General features: G+C 48.8%; 2 protein-coding genes and 1 pseudogene across 3 annotated transcripts in view; 1 reads left to right on the plus strand and 2 right to left on the minus strand.

Moving 5' to 3' along the window:
- The window catches only part of GCN1 (GCN1 activator of EIF2AK4), a 58,577-nt gene extending 56,366 nt beyond the window's left edge, over window positions 1-2,211 (minus strand). The window contains exon 1 of one of the 2 annotated variants that reach the window (XM_026661213.2): window positions 1,549-1,671. In XM_026661213.2, the coding sequence (XP_026516998.1) occupies window positions 1,549-1,626 (78 nt within the window). In that variant the 5' untranslated portion in view covers window positions 1,627-1,671. Of the gene's footprint in view, window positions 1-1,548; window positions 1,672-2,161 lie in introns of those variants that run through there. The other variant, XM_024197384.2, reaches the window with a different exon arrangement.
- A 1,795-nt stretch (window positions 2,212-4,006) lies between these two features.
- RPLP0 (ribosomal protein lateral stalk subunit P0) lies at window positions 4,007-10,782 on the minus strand. Its single transcript, XM_024197383.2, has 8 exons — window positions 10,721-10,782; window positions 10,186-10,291; window positions 8,186-8,361; window positions 8,005-8,092; window positions 7,540-7,686; window positions 5,626-5,811; window positions 4,762-4,902; window positions 4,007-4,235 (listed from the first exon to the last, which is right to left on the minus strand). The coding sequence occupies exons 2-8, from the start codon at window positions 10,237-10,239 to the stop codon at window positions 4,080-4,082; spliced, it is 948 nt and encodes a 315-aa protein (XP_024053151.1). The 5' UTR covers window positions 10,240-10,291; window positions 10,721-10,782; the 3' UTR covers window positions 4,007-4,079.
- A 1,347-nt stretch (window positions 10,783-12,129) lies between these two features.
- On the plus strand, window positions 12,130-12,307 carry LOC112122430 (annotated as a pseudogene).
- Window positions 12,308-13,889: the final 1,582 nt, after the last annotated feature.

Consider the following 13,889-nt stretch of genomic DNA (forward strand, 5'->3'; position numbering starts at 1 on the left):
CTAGAGAACTCAGTTTCACTTTGCAGTTTTCATGCACTAGCACCATGTTGTGATGTCTGGACTGAAAACACTGCAGGAGAATGTTTAAATCCCAATCCCAGTAATAACCTGTTTCCTTAATTTTTAAATGTATTAGAACATTAATATTAAAGTTTTGTAAAATATGTATGAACAAAAATTTGTTTCAGGCTGACAGCAGGGCTTGCCACATCTGGTGGCAAGTAGCAATTGATGTAGTGTCAATTTCCTGCATCTGCAGACAACCTGAGACAGTAGATGCATGAGAACCACCTAAATATAAAATCCCAACCCCAGCACGCAGTCCTCAGATGCTTCATGTACAGTACTCCAGCTTCAAAGCTGGAATAGCCTCCATACTGCCTGCATCTCCACAACATAGGTTATATTGGGGCACACAGGGAGCCCAATTGAACTGTGCCCTGCACTCCAAGGAACACATACATCCCCTCCATGGACTCCCCAAATCCTGATCCATCTCCTCCAAAGCAGAACTCCACTGGTTTTGTAATAAAAGGTCCCTTCATATGCATGGAAATGGCAGGATTTGCTCTTAAGTATGAACTGCCTCCATTGATCTCGAAGCTTTTGTCTGTGTGCATGAGACCCCTCAAAATTGCTGATTGGAATTTCCAGGCAATTCCTACCTCTCCTTTCCTCCAACTCAGCCATCCTAATCCCTGTGCTTCTCTCCAAGGATGGGCAAAAGGTAGGGTAAATCTGGCTAGCAACCTGCAGAATTTGTCGAGAGATGGTAGTCATCAATATTAACTGTTCGTCAGCCTACCAGTTAAGGTACGAACATGTGAGAAATTGTTTTAAAAAAAACTTTCCATTGTTAAAAACAAACCCAAGATGTCTAGTAAGTACTGATGCTGATGGACCATATATAGGTGTGACAGCCATTTACAAGGAATACACCTCAGTTTTCAGACACTTGGGATAATTTTAAATCTGCATTATAATCCAGTGGTTCCCAATTGATCCACTAATTTACGGAATGGGCAGTTTTTACCATTCATGCAACTTCAGTGATGAGGAGTCATTGTGCAAAGGTCTCATGCACCACTGCTTGTTCTTTTTATTAAGATTTATATAGACATACATGTGTTAGTAAATTATACAAGAGAAAAGTTTCATGAAAAAGTGAAGTCTAAACATATACATATCAAGCCAGATAAGACCTGACTTTGGAGGGGCTCTCTGAAGCAACCTCCATAAAATAGTGGCAAGTGCATCACCACAAGCATATAAAGAGAAAAATATTGTAACAAATCAGCTAAGAACTGTATGGCTGTCACTCTTCTGCACATCACAGCTATTTATAATTTCACTGCAATATGAGGGACAGAACTCACTCTCCTGCTCCTAAAGCCTAAGCCCATACCACTTGATAAATCTTCATTAGCTGTTAGACATAATAGGATCTGAAGAACCCCAAAAACTGGCAGAGGGTCTCAGTGGCTGGGATGGTGCCCAGAGCTGGCTGTTTTTTTCTGGAAACTGAGTAAGTTTCAACTTGATACGGACCTTTTTAACACGGATGTTAAACGCTGGGCCAGCCCCGACCTTCGCCTGAGCCTGGCCCAGCAAGAGAGACAGGCTCATCCCGCCGGCTCTGAGGCTCCGACAGCTCCCGTCGCCCAGACACAGACGACGCGACAGTCACGCTCTACAAACGCCTCCCGTCCCGACCCATCCCCCGCGCAGGGCGAGGCGCCGCGGCTGCTCCGAACCCCTGCGCGGCCAGGCCGGACTCCGCGGCAGGGCCGGGCTCGCACCACGACACGAGGCTGCCTGCGGCAGGCGAGAGCTTGGCGCGGGCGCAGCCGGCCTGGGAAGCGCGGCCTCGCTCGGCCTGTCCCGGGCTGGAGAAGGGGACAGGCCGGGCCGGCCGCTCGGGAAGAGCCCCGGGGGCAGGCTCGGTGTCGGCGCCCGGCGAGGGATGGGGCTGACGCGACTGCCACGTCCCTTCTCCCCGTGACAGGGGCCGGATCCCGGGAACCGCCGCCGCCTCCCCGTGACGCGGCCGCCTGAGAGGAGCCAAGCTACGGAACCGGGCCTCGGAGCCGGCCCGCCCCACGGCCAGCCCGCGGGAGCGGCTCTCGCTGAGCCACTGCCGGGCCCAGCCCCCCACACTCACCTGCGTGTCGGCCGCCATCGCTCCGGTCTGACCCCGGAAGCACTACGCGGTTCAGTTCCGGGTCACGCGCAGACCCGGCCAGGGGGTGGGGCTCGTGGCTATAGAGATGCCTGGAGGTCGCGGCCTGACCCCGAGTGAGCGGGGCTAGGTCCTGACGCGGCGAGGCCGCGGGAGCTGCTCATTTCCCTGAGACAGCCCCTTCTCCCCCAGCTGCAGCGCCGGGCACACAGCATCGGGCCTGGCAGGGGTTTGACCAGGGCAGCCGGGGCCCTGTGAACGAGCCCAAGCGGGCGAGCCACTCCCTGCCCTTGATCGTTCCTCCACTATCCACGGGGATGCTGCTGGTCACTTGCCTCGGGGCACCGCTCTTCAGAGGCGGACAAAGGCAGATATTGACTCTGTAGCAATACAAGCCCTCTTCAATTGCTGGGGTAGAGTTGCACCTAGTAATAGAGCTCTGTCCCATCGTGCGAGGTGCTGCCAGTGCTAACATAAAAGGCAGTCCCGGCTGCAAGAGTTTAATCCCATTTTCACAGCGCCTGGGTGAAGGTCAGCTCTTTTTGCAGAAGGTTGCAATGTCTTTATAAAATCACCAAGGGAGGCAGATTTTTGGATTAGAAAGCAAGTAATTAGCACAGGGAGCACCCTGGAAATAGCTAGTCCCAAGATGACATAACACTTGGAAAATGGAGTTTCCCAAATAGCAATTGTAGGTTAGGCCATTAAGAAACAATTATTTTAACCTACTATCAAAACTCAGGTGCATAAAAGTTATGCTCCTAAATCCACATTCAGACCCATATGGGGGGTCATTCTTCAGAAGTGATGATCACCCATGATTCTCATTGAATTAAAAAGAGTGGCGTTCTACAACACTGAAAATCAGGCCTGTTTGTTTTGGCTTAACACTCTGGCCTGGGTCTTACATAATGAAAACTCAGCTGGTCCACAGCAGCAATCACAGAACCAAAAATCACAACAGCTCATTTTTCATAACACACAGGACACACCCGGCTCACCCTGGCAGCAAAACAAAAACAGACTGTTGAATTGCTAAATCTTACAGCATAATCTGAAGCTCACCAGAGCAATCAAGTTCCAGATGATGAGGTGACGCCTGCAATTGAGAATGTTCCACTGCTGGCCCCATACAGTTCCAAAGCAGGCAGCCTAATAAACCTCATAAGACCCAGTCTCTAACCTGATCCAGTCATGGCTTATCTAATTTATCAACAATGGACTGAGTTTTCATTGTGTATTCAGTAATGTAGACTGCTCCTCAGGACAGGGACCCTGCTTATTTGCCTGCAGTTACCAGTGATTCACTGAGCACATTTGCTGTGCCTCATGGCTCCAGCAGACTCAGGCCAGCCACTTAAACGCAGACGCAGGGGTTTTTGTGAGATTGACAGCCTGAGCTGCCACCTGAGACATAATGTCCACACTGCTATTTTCAGCACACTAGCTCAAGTCCTGCTAGCCTCAGGGCTTGTCTACACAACTGAGTAACTATAGCATCCACACATGGAGTGATTCTTGAATATCTCTCGCACTTTAAATTCACACCCTACTTTAATTCACATTAACATTCCAGTGTAGCCAAGGCAGAAGTGCACTAAGTGACATGACTAGTATTTGACATGTGTGGAGCCTCTTGCTCTCACCTGCAGGGGAAAGTTATTTCAAGGTTTCTTGAAATTATTTTATGGCTGTTTTAGTAAGCATTTATGACTGAAGGCAAGATCAAAAAAGTACATCTTTAGGATCAAAATCCATATTAAGTTTCACACCAGTGGAAAGTTCATGCATGATGATTCCTCCGCCCCCCACGATAAACACACAACAGAGGGTGTAAAATAGCACTTTATTTCTCTAATTAAACCAGTTGATGAAGTGGTTGGTTGGTGTGTGGCAGGAGTTAGTCAAAGAGACCGAATCCCATGTCCTCGTCAGACTCCTCTGATTCCTCCTTTACTTCCTCTTTGGCTGGAGCAGCAGCAGCAGGAGCTGCAGCTTCAGCTGCCACAGGCGCAGCGGCCACAAAGGCTGAGGGGTCAGCTAGGAAGGCCTTTACCTGTAAGAGGAGAAAAGCATATAGTAATTTCAGGGAACAAACAGGTCACAATTTACATCTACTATCCTATTGCCAGACTGAAAACGGATGGCGTATTAGTGGGTCTCCACAGGAATTAAGAGCAGGGAGCACAACCTTTGCAACCCCAAAGGCCATGCGAGCAACTTGCCAGCAACCCAAGGGATGCATTATACAAACGAACTGAAGACAATCAATAGGAGGGCAACGCTGCCTTATCATATGAAAAGAGGACAGGGATGCTCTCAGAAAGCACACTCTCCACCCTCCTTGCCAGTAAGCTACTCCTAGGATTGAGGGTGAAGAGGCAGAACTGCACCTCCACAAAGCAAGGAATTCCCCCTGGCTGCACTGCAGTTACACGCACTTCACACTGTTCAAGGCCTCTTTTCAGTGCAGATCTCTAACATACCACCTTCTAGATCTTTAAGAGCTCATGCACAAAAGCTAGTTTGTGAGCCTTAAGTCAGCGCACGATCTATTCCAGTCTGTCTAGCTCATACTTTACCTTTTCAGCCAGTGGGAAGGTGTACTCAGTCTCCACAGCCACAGCTAGGACTCGCTTGTACCCATTGATGATGGAGTGAGGCACAGAAGCGATGGTTGGGTAGCCAATTTGCAGACAAACACTAGCTACGTTACGAACGCCCTGGGGAAGAGGGAAAGAAAACTCATGTTCCAAGCATTCAGCTCTGAGAATTACATTGCAAGTAAACAACCATCCATAACAATATGTGTAAAGGTAATAAAGGGTATTATGGGTGAGAGAATTGCCTGGTTCTGGCAAAGGAGACAAAACAAGAGGCAGCCTTAACCACATACCTTTAACACTTGTTACAAGGTGTTTCCAGATTTTGTATTCTCTGCATTTCATACATAACTGATAGCCGGCAGAATGGAACATTGCTCCCAGTAGAAAACACATCCATGTTGCAAATCAAAATTCCCAGCATTCAGGGATGCATGATACAACCCACCAAGAAGACTACTATCTGGCAAAGCCATGATTCGCACTACCCCAATTTTCCAAAGGTGATGGGGGACATCAAAACAGCTTGGGAAAACTGGGGTGCTGGCCAACAGGCTGACACACACTTGCATCTGGATCTCCCAACTCTGGAGTGCAATGAAATGGCACAGACCAGTTTTAAAGGGACTATGCCAAGCCAATAACCTTGTTATTCAAGACTGTAGATCTGTAAAATCACTTTTAGAATTCAGTGCTGGTCTCACAGTTCAAAAGAAAAAGAAAAAAAAACACACACACACAGCCCTCCAGAACTTCAGATTAGATACCCAAGCATTTAATCTATCCCCATAACTACATGGAATACAGTAGACATGGCATACAGCACAGGCAAGCAGCTCTTACTTCCAGGAAGCGTCTGTGCAGAGTCTCCTCAGTGATGTCCAGCACTTCAGGATTGTAAATGCTGCCGTTGTCAAACACCTGCTGGATAATCAGCCCAAAGGAGAATGGGGAAATATTCAACATGTTCAGCAAGGTCGCTTCGCTGGCTCCTACTTTATCTCCAGTCTTGATCAGCTGCACATCACTCTGAGAGTCAAAGAGGGAAAAGTGAGCAACGCACTGCTACAGGGAAACTCAGGCACAGAGACGCAACAAGGTTCAACTTCACGTTACAAACATCTGTAGATGGGACTGAAGGAGTTAGACCCACAAATGATTCTGTATCAAAACGTGTTCAAAGCTCAGCTGAGCAATCTGTGTGAAGTATGAGGAGCAGCCCACCCAGCAGATGGCACATTTCAAAGCGAGGTCCATAATTATGAGACATGCAAATGGAATCAGCTACACTTAACACATCATCTAGACCTAGGCTGTCCCATTAGACACTCAAACCAGAGTTTCTCGTACCCAAAGTACTGGTGTCCCCAGCTAGATGGAACTAAACCCTTCTTCTCCACAGGAGTCAAATTAGACATCTGGCTTTAAAGATTATTTAAGGTAGAGCAGTAACACCACTGCAGTTAAGATTATGTCCGTTTTTATAGGAGTCTTAATGTTTATTCTTTCCATTCCTCACAGAGTAGCAGTAACCTAAATAGTCTGAAATTGTGAGGGCAGTTTAGTCAAAAATGGATCGATACTCACTGATAAGCCTTTCAAAATCCCACCTTTCTTGAAACTGTTCAGGGATTCATCTTTTTTCAAAAACCCTTTGTCAAAACTAAGACTTGGGCTTGAAATTCCTCTCTCACGTTACTGAACATGCACTATTACCTACACCATTAGTTAGCAGAAGTTACCCCTTTTATTCTCCCAGCTCTTCCACGTAAATGAGAAAACTGCCAATACTAAGCCACTATCTAAGTGTAAGATGTACCTGACCTGATGAAGGGGAATAACCCGATAGGCACCCCTGGCCTTTAGAAGCAGCCTCAGGCCCCACTTTCCCCGCCTCCAAAAGTGGCAAGAGAGCAGGGAACTTCTCCCTCAAATTGCCCCACAGTGAAATACCAGTCCAGGTCCCCACACAGCTCCCCTTTGTCACCACACCCGCTGTATTTCACAGGGAGGGAAAGCACTGGCCTCCCGAGCCTAAGCGGGGGCAAGAGACCGGCAATGCTATTCTTCCATGTAAGCGGGTCCCCCCCCCGCCCCAAGAGTGTTTTACAAGGGAGAGGGCTGCTGGGAGAGATTTTAAGGCCAAATAGGACCATTATGGTCATCTGGTCTGACCACCTCCACAACACAGGCCAGAGAACCTCACCCAGTCATTCCTGCATCAAGCCCATGACTTACGCTTCAATTACAGCATGGAATCATATAGATGAATGAGTGGGCCACTGATGAGGGCATTTGCAGGCTCTCAGTCAGCAAATCAGACCTGCTTTGCCATCTGGTAAAGGCATCTGAGAGGTCAGGGATGGGAGATCAGCTGCTCAGACAACCCTCCCACTCAGCTTGGCAAGAGGCAGAAAGAATTTACCCAGCCCAATTTCTCTGACAGCTTCCTATTTGATTAGGCTTTCTTTGTCATGCAATATCCTATTGTTGTCACATTACTCTGCTATTTTCCTCTTAAGGTGCTTTAGAGACATGCCTCCAAAGTCCTCAATAGAAGGTGGGATCGATCTTGTGCCATCGAAAGCAGCACAAGATATGGGGATGTAGGGATGAAGTAGCTACAGATCTACAGTCCTAACTTCAGTGGACTTGCCAAACTGTCCAACCAGGGTCATCCAATATATAGGAGCAACTAGAAAGCTGTGAATGACCTTTCACTTGCTAGTAACACACTGAACTTTGCTCTGCACTCACCAGGATTTCAATGGTACCCCTGGAGATCTTCGTGGTGATGCCCAAAGCCTGGAAGAAGGAGGTCTTCTCGGGACCCAAACCAGTGTTCTGGGCTGGCACGGTGACATCACAAGGGGCAATGGCACCAGCTCGAGCAGCAGCTGGCACCTAACATGACAGTGCAAGAAGAAAAAGCAAAATAATGCTTGGCTTTCAGACTGTACTGTATAGACACTAATTCATCCTCACAGCACTTCTGTGAGATCGGCATCTCCCAATTATTCACATGGGGAAACGGAGGTCACAGCAAGTCAGTGGCAGCGCTCGGAGTACAACACAGGAAATGCCTGGTTCCCAGTTCTTGCTCCCTTCTAAAATCACACATCCACAGAGAATGTTCAGTGTTACACGCTCTCCTTCCTTCAGATCAGGCCCCAAGACCTCCCTGAGTAGACGCACTATAACAACAGTGTCCTCCTCCCTTACCTTGTTAGCCAACAGCATGTCCCTGATCTCAGTCAGATCCTCCTTGGTGAACACAAAGCCCACATTCCCACGGATATGAGGCAACAGCCTGGAGGAAAGACAGCACCATTCAGTTTCACTCCTCCAGGGAACATACAGTCTTCCTCAGGAAACAGAGTGTGGAATCACATATTTTACTCACTTTTCCAAAGCAGGGTTATTCTCCAGATGACCACGGATAGCCTTGCGCATCATGGTGTTCTTCCCCATCAGCACGACAGCCTTCCCACGCAGGGACATGCGGATCTGCTGCATCTGTTTGGATCCTACATTGTCTGCTCCCACGATGAAGCATTTTGGATAATCATCCAGGAGTTGCTACAGAAAGAACAAATGAGTTTTACAAAGAAACCTAGACCAGGGTATAGAGTAATATTAGGTCCTATTTAGGCACCTTAACTAAATGGCCAGATTCCACAAGTCCTTAGCACCCAGTAACTCTGTTTAGGTACATAAATGGGAGCTACTGTGTGCTAAGCTGAGAAATCTGACCCAATGTTACCAACCAGAACCTGTCCCAAAGCAACCAAAAATCCCTGTCACCTGACTAGGGTTCTTAAACAGCTGACATTGGTACACATTCCAGTCAGCAACCAGTGTGTGCACTAATCAAACTGTCCCACTATCCGCCACTCTGGGGGTACTTCCTCCCTTCCCCCTCAAGTCTCCAAACCAACCCTGACATGACAATTTTCAGTCTCTTTAGGTTGCCAGGGAACCATTGCTTAAAACATATGGTTACAAGGCTGCCAACCCAATGCTACAGAAAATGCAGAGTGCAATTCTTTCTGAAAAAAATTATATACCAGCAGCAGTCTGATGACCCTCAGAGAGGAAATAGAGACGTCCCAAAGCACATTTAAGGGAGACGAACATGCTAAATGAGATGCATTTCAACCCTCCAAATAAAGTACAGTCAGGACGTACCAGGAGCTTAGCTGAGATGTGATGTTTATGCCTGTAAAAATGTTAATGCAGTTTCTCTGAAAGGTTCCCTGTTAAAGAGTCAACAACTTGGTAATGCTCTCCATTAAGGAGGCTTGGATGTGTGGCTCTTTTGCAGATGCTACTTTTGCTTACTCGGTCACTGTGAACAGTATCTCACTGCTACACAACACATTGAGGCATTAAAAACACAAATTATATTCAACTAGGAAGCAGCACTAACGTTTACAAGGCTCTTCTGAATGATTCATTTGTGATTGCAGTGGACTCCATTCTTAGTAGCATGGTTTAATTCTTTCCAGAGCCAAGTGTTCTGGGGATCTTACTCAGGCTTCCCAATTGCTTTTAAAATGTTCAAAAACTTGCCAATGGCTGGTATATTCATTGTAAGAGAGACAACAGCTGTGCAAGTGTCTATTTCAAAGCTCACTTGAAGGAGCCTACTGAGAACCCTTCTGATAAAATTTGGAGGTAACATCTAGAAGAGTCTTGAGAGTCTCATAACAGCAGCCACCAGTGGGAAATGTGGAGTACCAGGCTCTAGATCAGAGGTACCCAAACTGCGGGGTGGGGGGGGCGGGCGTGGAGGAATGTTTGGGGGAGCACAGCTGAGGCCTGGGACAGCTCCCACAGGGGGCAGGGAGGGAGCACCACTCAACTCCACACCTAGCCTGGCCCGGTCTGCCGGAGCTCCACTCCTGCCCTCAGCTGAGGCCCCCTTACCCTGTCCGCGTTCCCCCCTCCCTCGGTCCCGCTCTGGCTTAGGGTAACAGGGGAGCATGACCATGAAAAGTTTGGGGACCAGTAGTACTATCAGCAACTTCACTGGCAACTTTCCAGGAGCCTGAGGGCTGCACCTCATTGGTATACAATGGAGCAAATTGCTACCACAGCCATTAATCACAGTAGGTAGCTAGAGCTATGGAGACCACGGTCCCAGCATCGCTTGCTCTTCCTTGATCATGTAACCTCTGCAAACTGCAGCTCTGTGTTAATGAGGAGGCTGGCTCCTGCCTTGCTGTCTAACACAACCCCCCCTTAAGTCTGTGGCTCCAAATGTGCATGAGGATTAACCTGGGGGTGCGTTTGCAGGTGTAGTACAGAGAATGGCCAAGGCCGGCTGAGCCACGAGTGACAAGAGTCCATCCCAGCCCCAGGTCCAGACTACCTAGAACACACCCCAAGGGAGACACTTACAATGATTTTCAGGAAATAGTTGGACTTCCACGTAGCCCTGTCTTCCCTGGGCATCTCGACGGTGCTTCCAAGGATTGCCACAAAGGGTTTAAAGACAAGCTGTTACCTACAGGAGACACGGCGGGGAGACCAGGGTTCAGCCACATCCTATCCCCTGGCCTCCCCCGCCCGAAAGGGGGACGCCGCCGCATGCTGGCCCGGCCTCCCGAACGATAAACGGGAACCAGTGTGGGGGCGTCTATGGGCCCCGGGCCCCCCCGGCTCAGGGGATCCCCTAGAGCAGACGAAGAGGCCCCTCGGGCATCGGGATCCCGGGGCGAAGCGCGCGGCGCGGCCCCGTGTCCCTGCCGCGGTGCTGAGCCGGCCCCGCGTGGCCAGGCCCGAGGCCTAGCGACACCCGGAGCCGCGGCGGGGCCCAGCCAGCCGGGAAGCTCCGGGGTAAGGCCGACCCGCCCGGATCCCCGTGATCTGCTCCCCGGCCGGGGGCTGAGTGCAGCCGAGTCCCCCGCGGGCCGCCCCCACGCCGGACACCCACCTCCCACGAGAGCTCCGGGAAAGAAAAGGGAGCGCGCCCGCCTCCTCGCCTCATTTATACTCCGAGACACAGCCAATCAGCGACTGGTAACCTCCGGCCCTGCTCAATCTATTGGATAATTGTAGACGTCAATCCCGGATACCAGACGAGTCCCTCCCTCCTATTGGACAGAAAGCCTGTCATTCACAAGGCTGACTGCTGAAGGTGCTGTCATTTAAAGGGGCAGTAGCAGCACATAGAAAGCTGACTCCTGCTAGAGCTCCTCCTGCTGGATGAGAGATATTCCCGCCCTCCCACGGCCTATTGGGATACTGGGCCGTAGCCGCAGGGCCTGGGGACCACCTGCAGCCTCCCCCCCCGCCCCCCCATGGAGCCAGTACTGTGACATGCATAAATTGCCTAGGGAGGTTGTGAAATCTCCATCTCTGGAGATATTTAAGAGTAGGTTAGATAAATGTCTATCAGGGATGGTCTAGACAGTATTTGGTCCTGCCATGCGGGCAGGGGACTGGACTCGATGACCTCTCGAGGTCCCTTCCAGTCCTAGAATCTATGACATCCCTCTGATGCCTGGCAGGGGTGAGGCCAGGAAGAGGAGTTCAGTCCAAATGCCAAACATACGACAGCCGTAACCCTGCTGTGCCTCAGGGCTGCTCTAACTTACGCTCTGCTGCCTGAGCTGCTCAGATCACAACGGCAGCGGGGCCACTCTGGCCACACTCCCTATTTCCCTGCAGAGAGACAATGGAGATGTGGCTGACCTAGGAATGATATCACCAGCGCTCATGAGTTTTTCACGAGTGAGAGGATTTCAGACAGGTCAGGAGCTTGGCTGGAGAGGACAGGAGATGCTCCAGCTGCCTTGTGAAGGTCAGCCCTGCTAGAAGCTGCCAGAGTCTCTCCCCAACACTCACCAGTCTCACAAGAGGGGAGGGGGAAGAAACGAGTAAAGAGTCCAGCTGTGCCGGCCTGGGGTGTGTGTGTGTGTGTGTGTGTGTGAACCCCCAGGAAGAGCTGAGTTGAGGCTAGGTGGGGCTGAATTGAGGGAGATGGGGGTGCTGAACTGAGGAGTGGCTGGGGGGGACAGGATTAATTGCTGGTCAGAGAAGAGGCATCTGTGAGGGTGAGCGCACCTAAAGCAGATGCCAAATTCACAGAACCCAATTAAATTTGGGACAGTAAGTAGGCAACTTTTAATTGTCCCAGACACCTAGTGGGGCTGGGCAGAGGGACTTCAACAATCAGAGACAGAGTGGAAAACCACACCATAATCTTTTAAAAAAACAACAACTCATTGCAGATTATGGAGTATAGCATTTTATTACTTTTTAAACCAAACTTGCTATTTTGGATAATTTAAGCATTATACCCCAATGATTGGAAATGTTTTTTATTATCCTGTGTTTTAGATAATTTTAACATTAGCTTTTATAAAAAATTTTAATCTGTTCTTATCAGTAAACGTCCTTTATCTGGCGACTATATATTAAATGCATTTTTGGAACAGGGAGAAGAAATAGGAGCTTGCTCCAGCCACTCCATGCTTCAACCTGGTACTGCAGTATCGCCAGGAATGGTACACGTCATAGTTGAAAAACAGCAAAGAAATCTGTTGTGTTGTCTATGTTAACAGGGGTTCTCAAACTGGGGGTCACAAGGTAATTACATGGGGGGTCATGCACTGTCAGCCTCCACCACAAACCCTGCTTTGCCTCCAGCATTTATAACGGTGTTAAATATATTAAAAAAGTGTTTTTAATTTATATGGGGGGGTCGCACTCAGAGGCTTGTTTGGGAAAGGGGTCACCAGTACAAAAGTTTGAGAATCATTGGATTAAGGCATATGCTAACTAAGCTACAGGTTGGGGCCTTGCACTAAGAGGAGTCTCTTTTTAAAAATAAATAAATAAATAAAAAAAGACTCCATTTCAAATATTATCAAAATCGGTTGATAAATAAAGGAGATACAGGAAAAAGAAGATACTCTCTAAATATAGACATTTTCATTCAAATATGACAAATATATACATCTGGTTACACACATACCCATACCCTACCTCTACCTTTCACTAATTGTTCATTATCAACAGGTGGGAGGCCAGGGCTGAGGAAAAAAAGGATAATTGCACTTGTAAAATGAGTATTTCTACGCATGAGTCTGCTATCAGTCTCCTAAGGCAGCATTTTGTTGGCCAGCTGCTGCTGGTAAAATTCTGACCTTGCCTTCAGAACTTACTCATAACTCCTCAAGAGTGCATAGGCCGTCAGAATGGGAGTAGGACCATTCAACTGTGTCCCAGAAAGTCGCATCAATGTACCTGTCTGTCTCCCTTAGCTCCTCCAGTTCAGCCACTCTGGTCTCCGAAGCCCGTACATGGTCTCTGAGAGCCAGGAGCTCCTTGCACTGAATTCACACATATGCCACCTGCCCATAGGCCAGCTAATCATGCATGCTGCATTCAGTGCAATAAACTGGATAGCCCCCACTCTGTTGCTGGACTTCTGCCTGCAGTCTCTTTTTACTCCTGCAGTTCTTTACTTTTTTGTTTTATTTTTATTGGGGGTGGGAGGGGTTATTGCCTTAAGTTTAAAGAACATTAATGAAGTTTATCCACACCCACGCCCCCCTCTAATCTCCCTCAAAACTCTCCTGTTCCCTAGCTCCCCTGGTGGCTTACGAGCAGGGTTTTAAATACTGGTTCTCCCTGAGTAGCCCCCACCCCCTGGTTAAGTGCTAAAAGACTTAGGGATCAAAGCCACCTTAAGAAGCTCTCAGCCATTCCTAGCAGGCCCCTAGACTTAGCACAGACCACACTCTATACTTCAGTCAAGCAGTAAGCAAACCACAAACACTCACTACAGAAACCAAACTGACCCCAGTTGCTCCTCCTTCACCTGGAGAAACCCTTGCAAAACTCCCATTAGCCACTCCTGTTCTCTAGCTCCTCCACAGAATCAGCACCTATGGTCTGTAGCTTGTGTCTGGTGTGTGCTTGCTGCTTGACTGAAGTATACAGTGTTGTCTGTTCCTTTGAGGGACTCTGTGCTAAGCCTAGAGACCTGCTAGAAAAGTTGAGAGCTTCTTAATGAGGAGGCTTTGATGGCCAAGCCCTTTAGCACCTATCAACCCCTAGCCAGGGGGTGGGGCTCCTCAGGGAGAACAAGGCTT

This window comes from Terrapene carolina, unplaced genomic scaffold, assembly GCF_002925995.2.
Source record: "Terrapene carolina triunguis isolate 2854851 unplaced genomic scaffold, T_m_triunguis-2.0 Scaffold951, whole genome shotgun sequence".
In the NCBI taxonomy this organism is placed as follows: domain Eukaryota; kingdom Metazoa; phylum Chordata; order Testudines; family Emydidae; genus Terrapene; species Terrapene triunguis.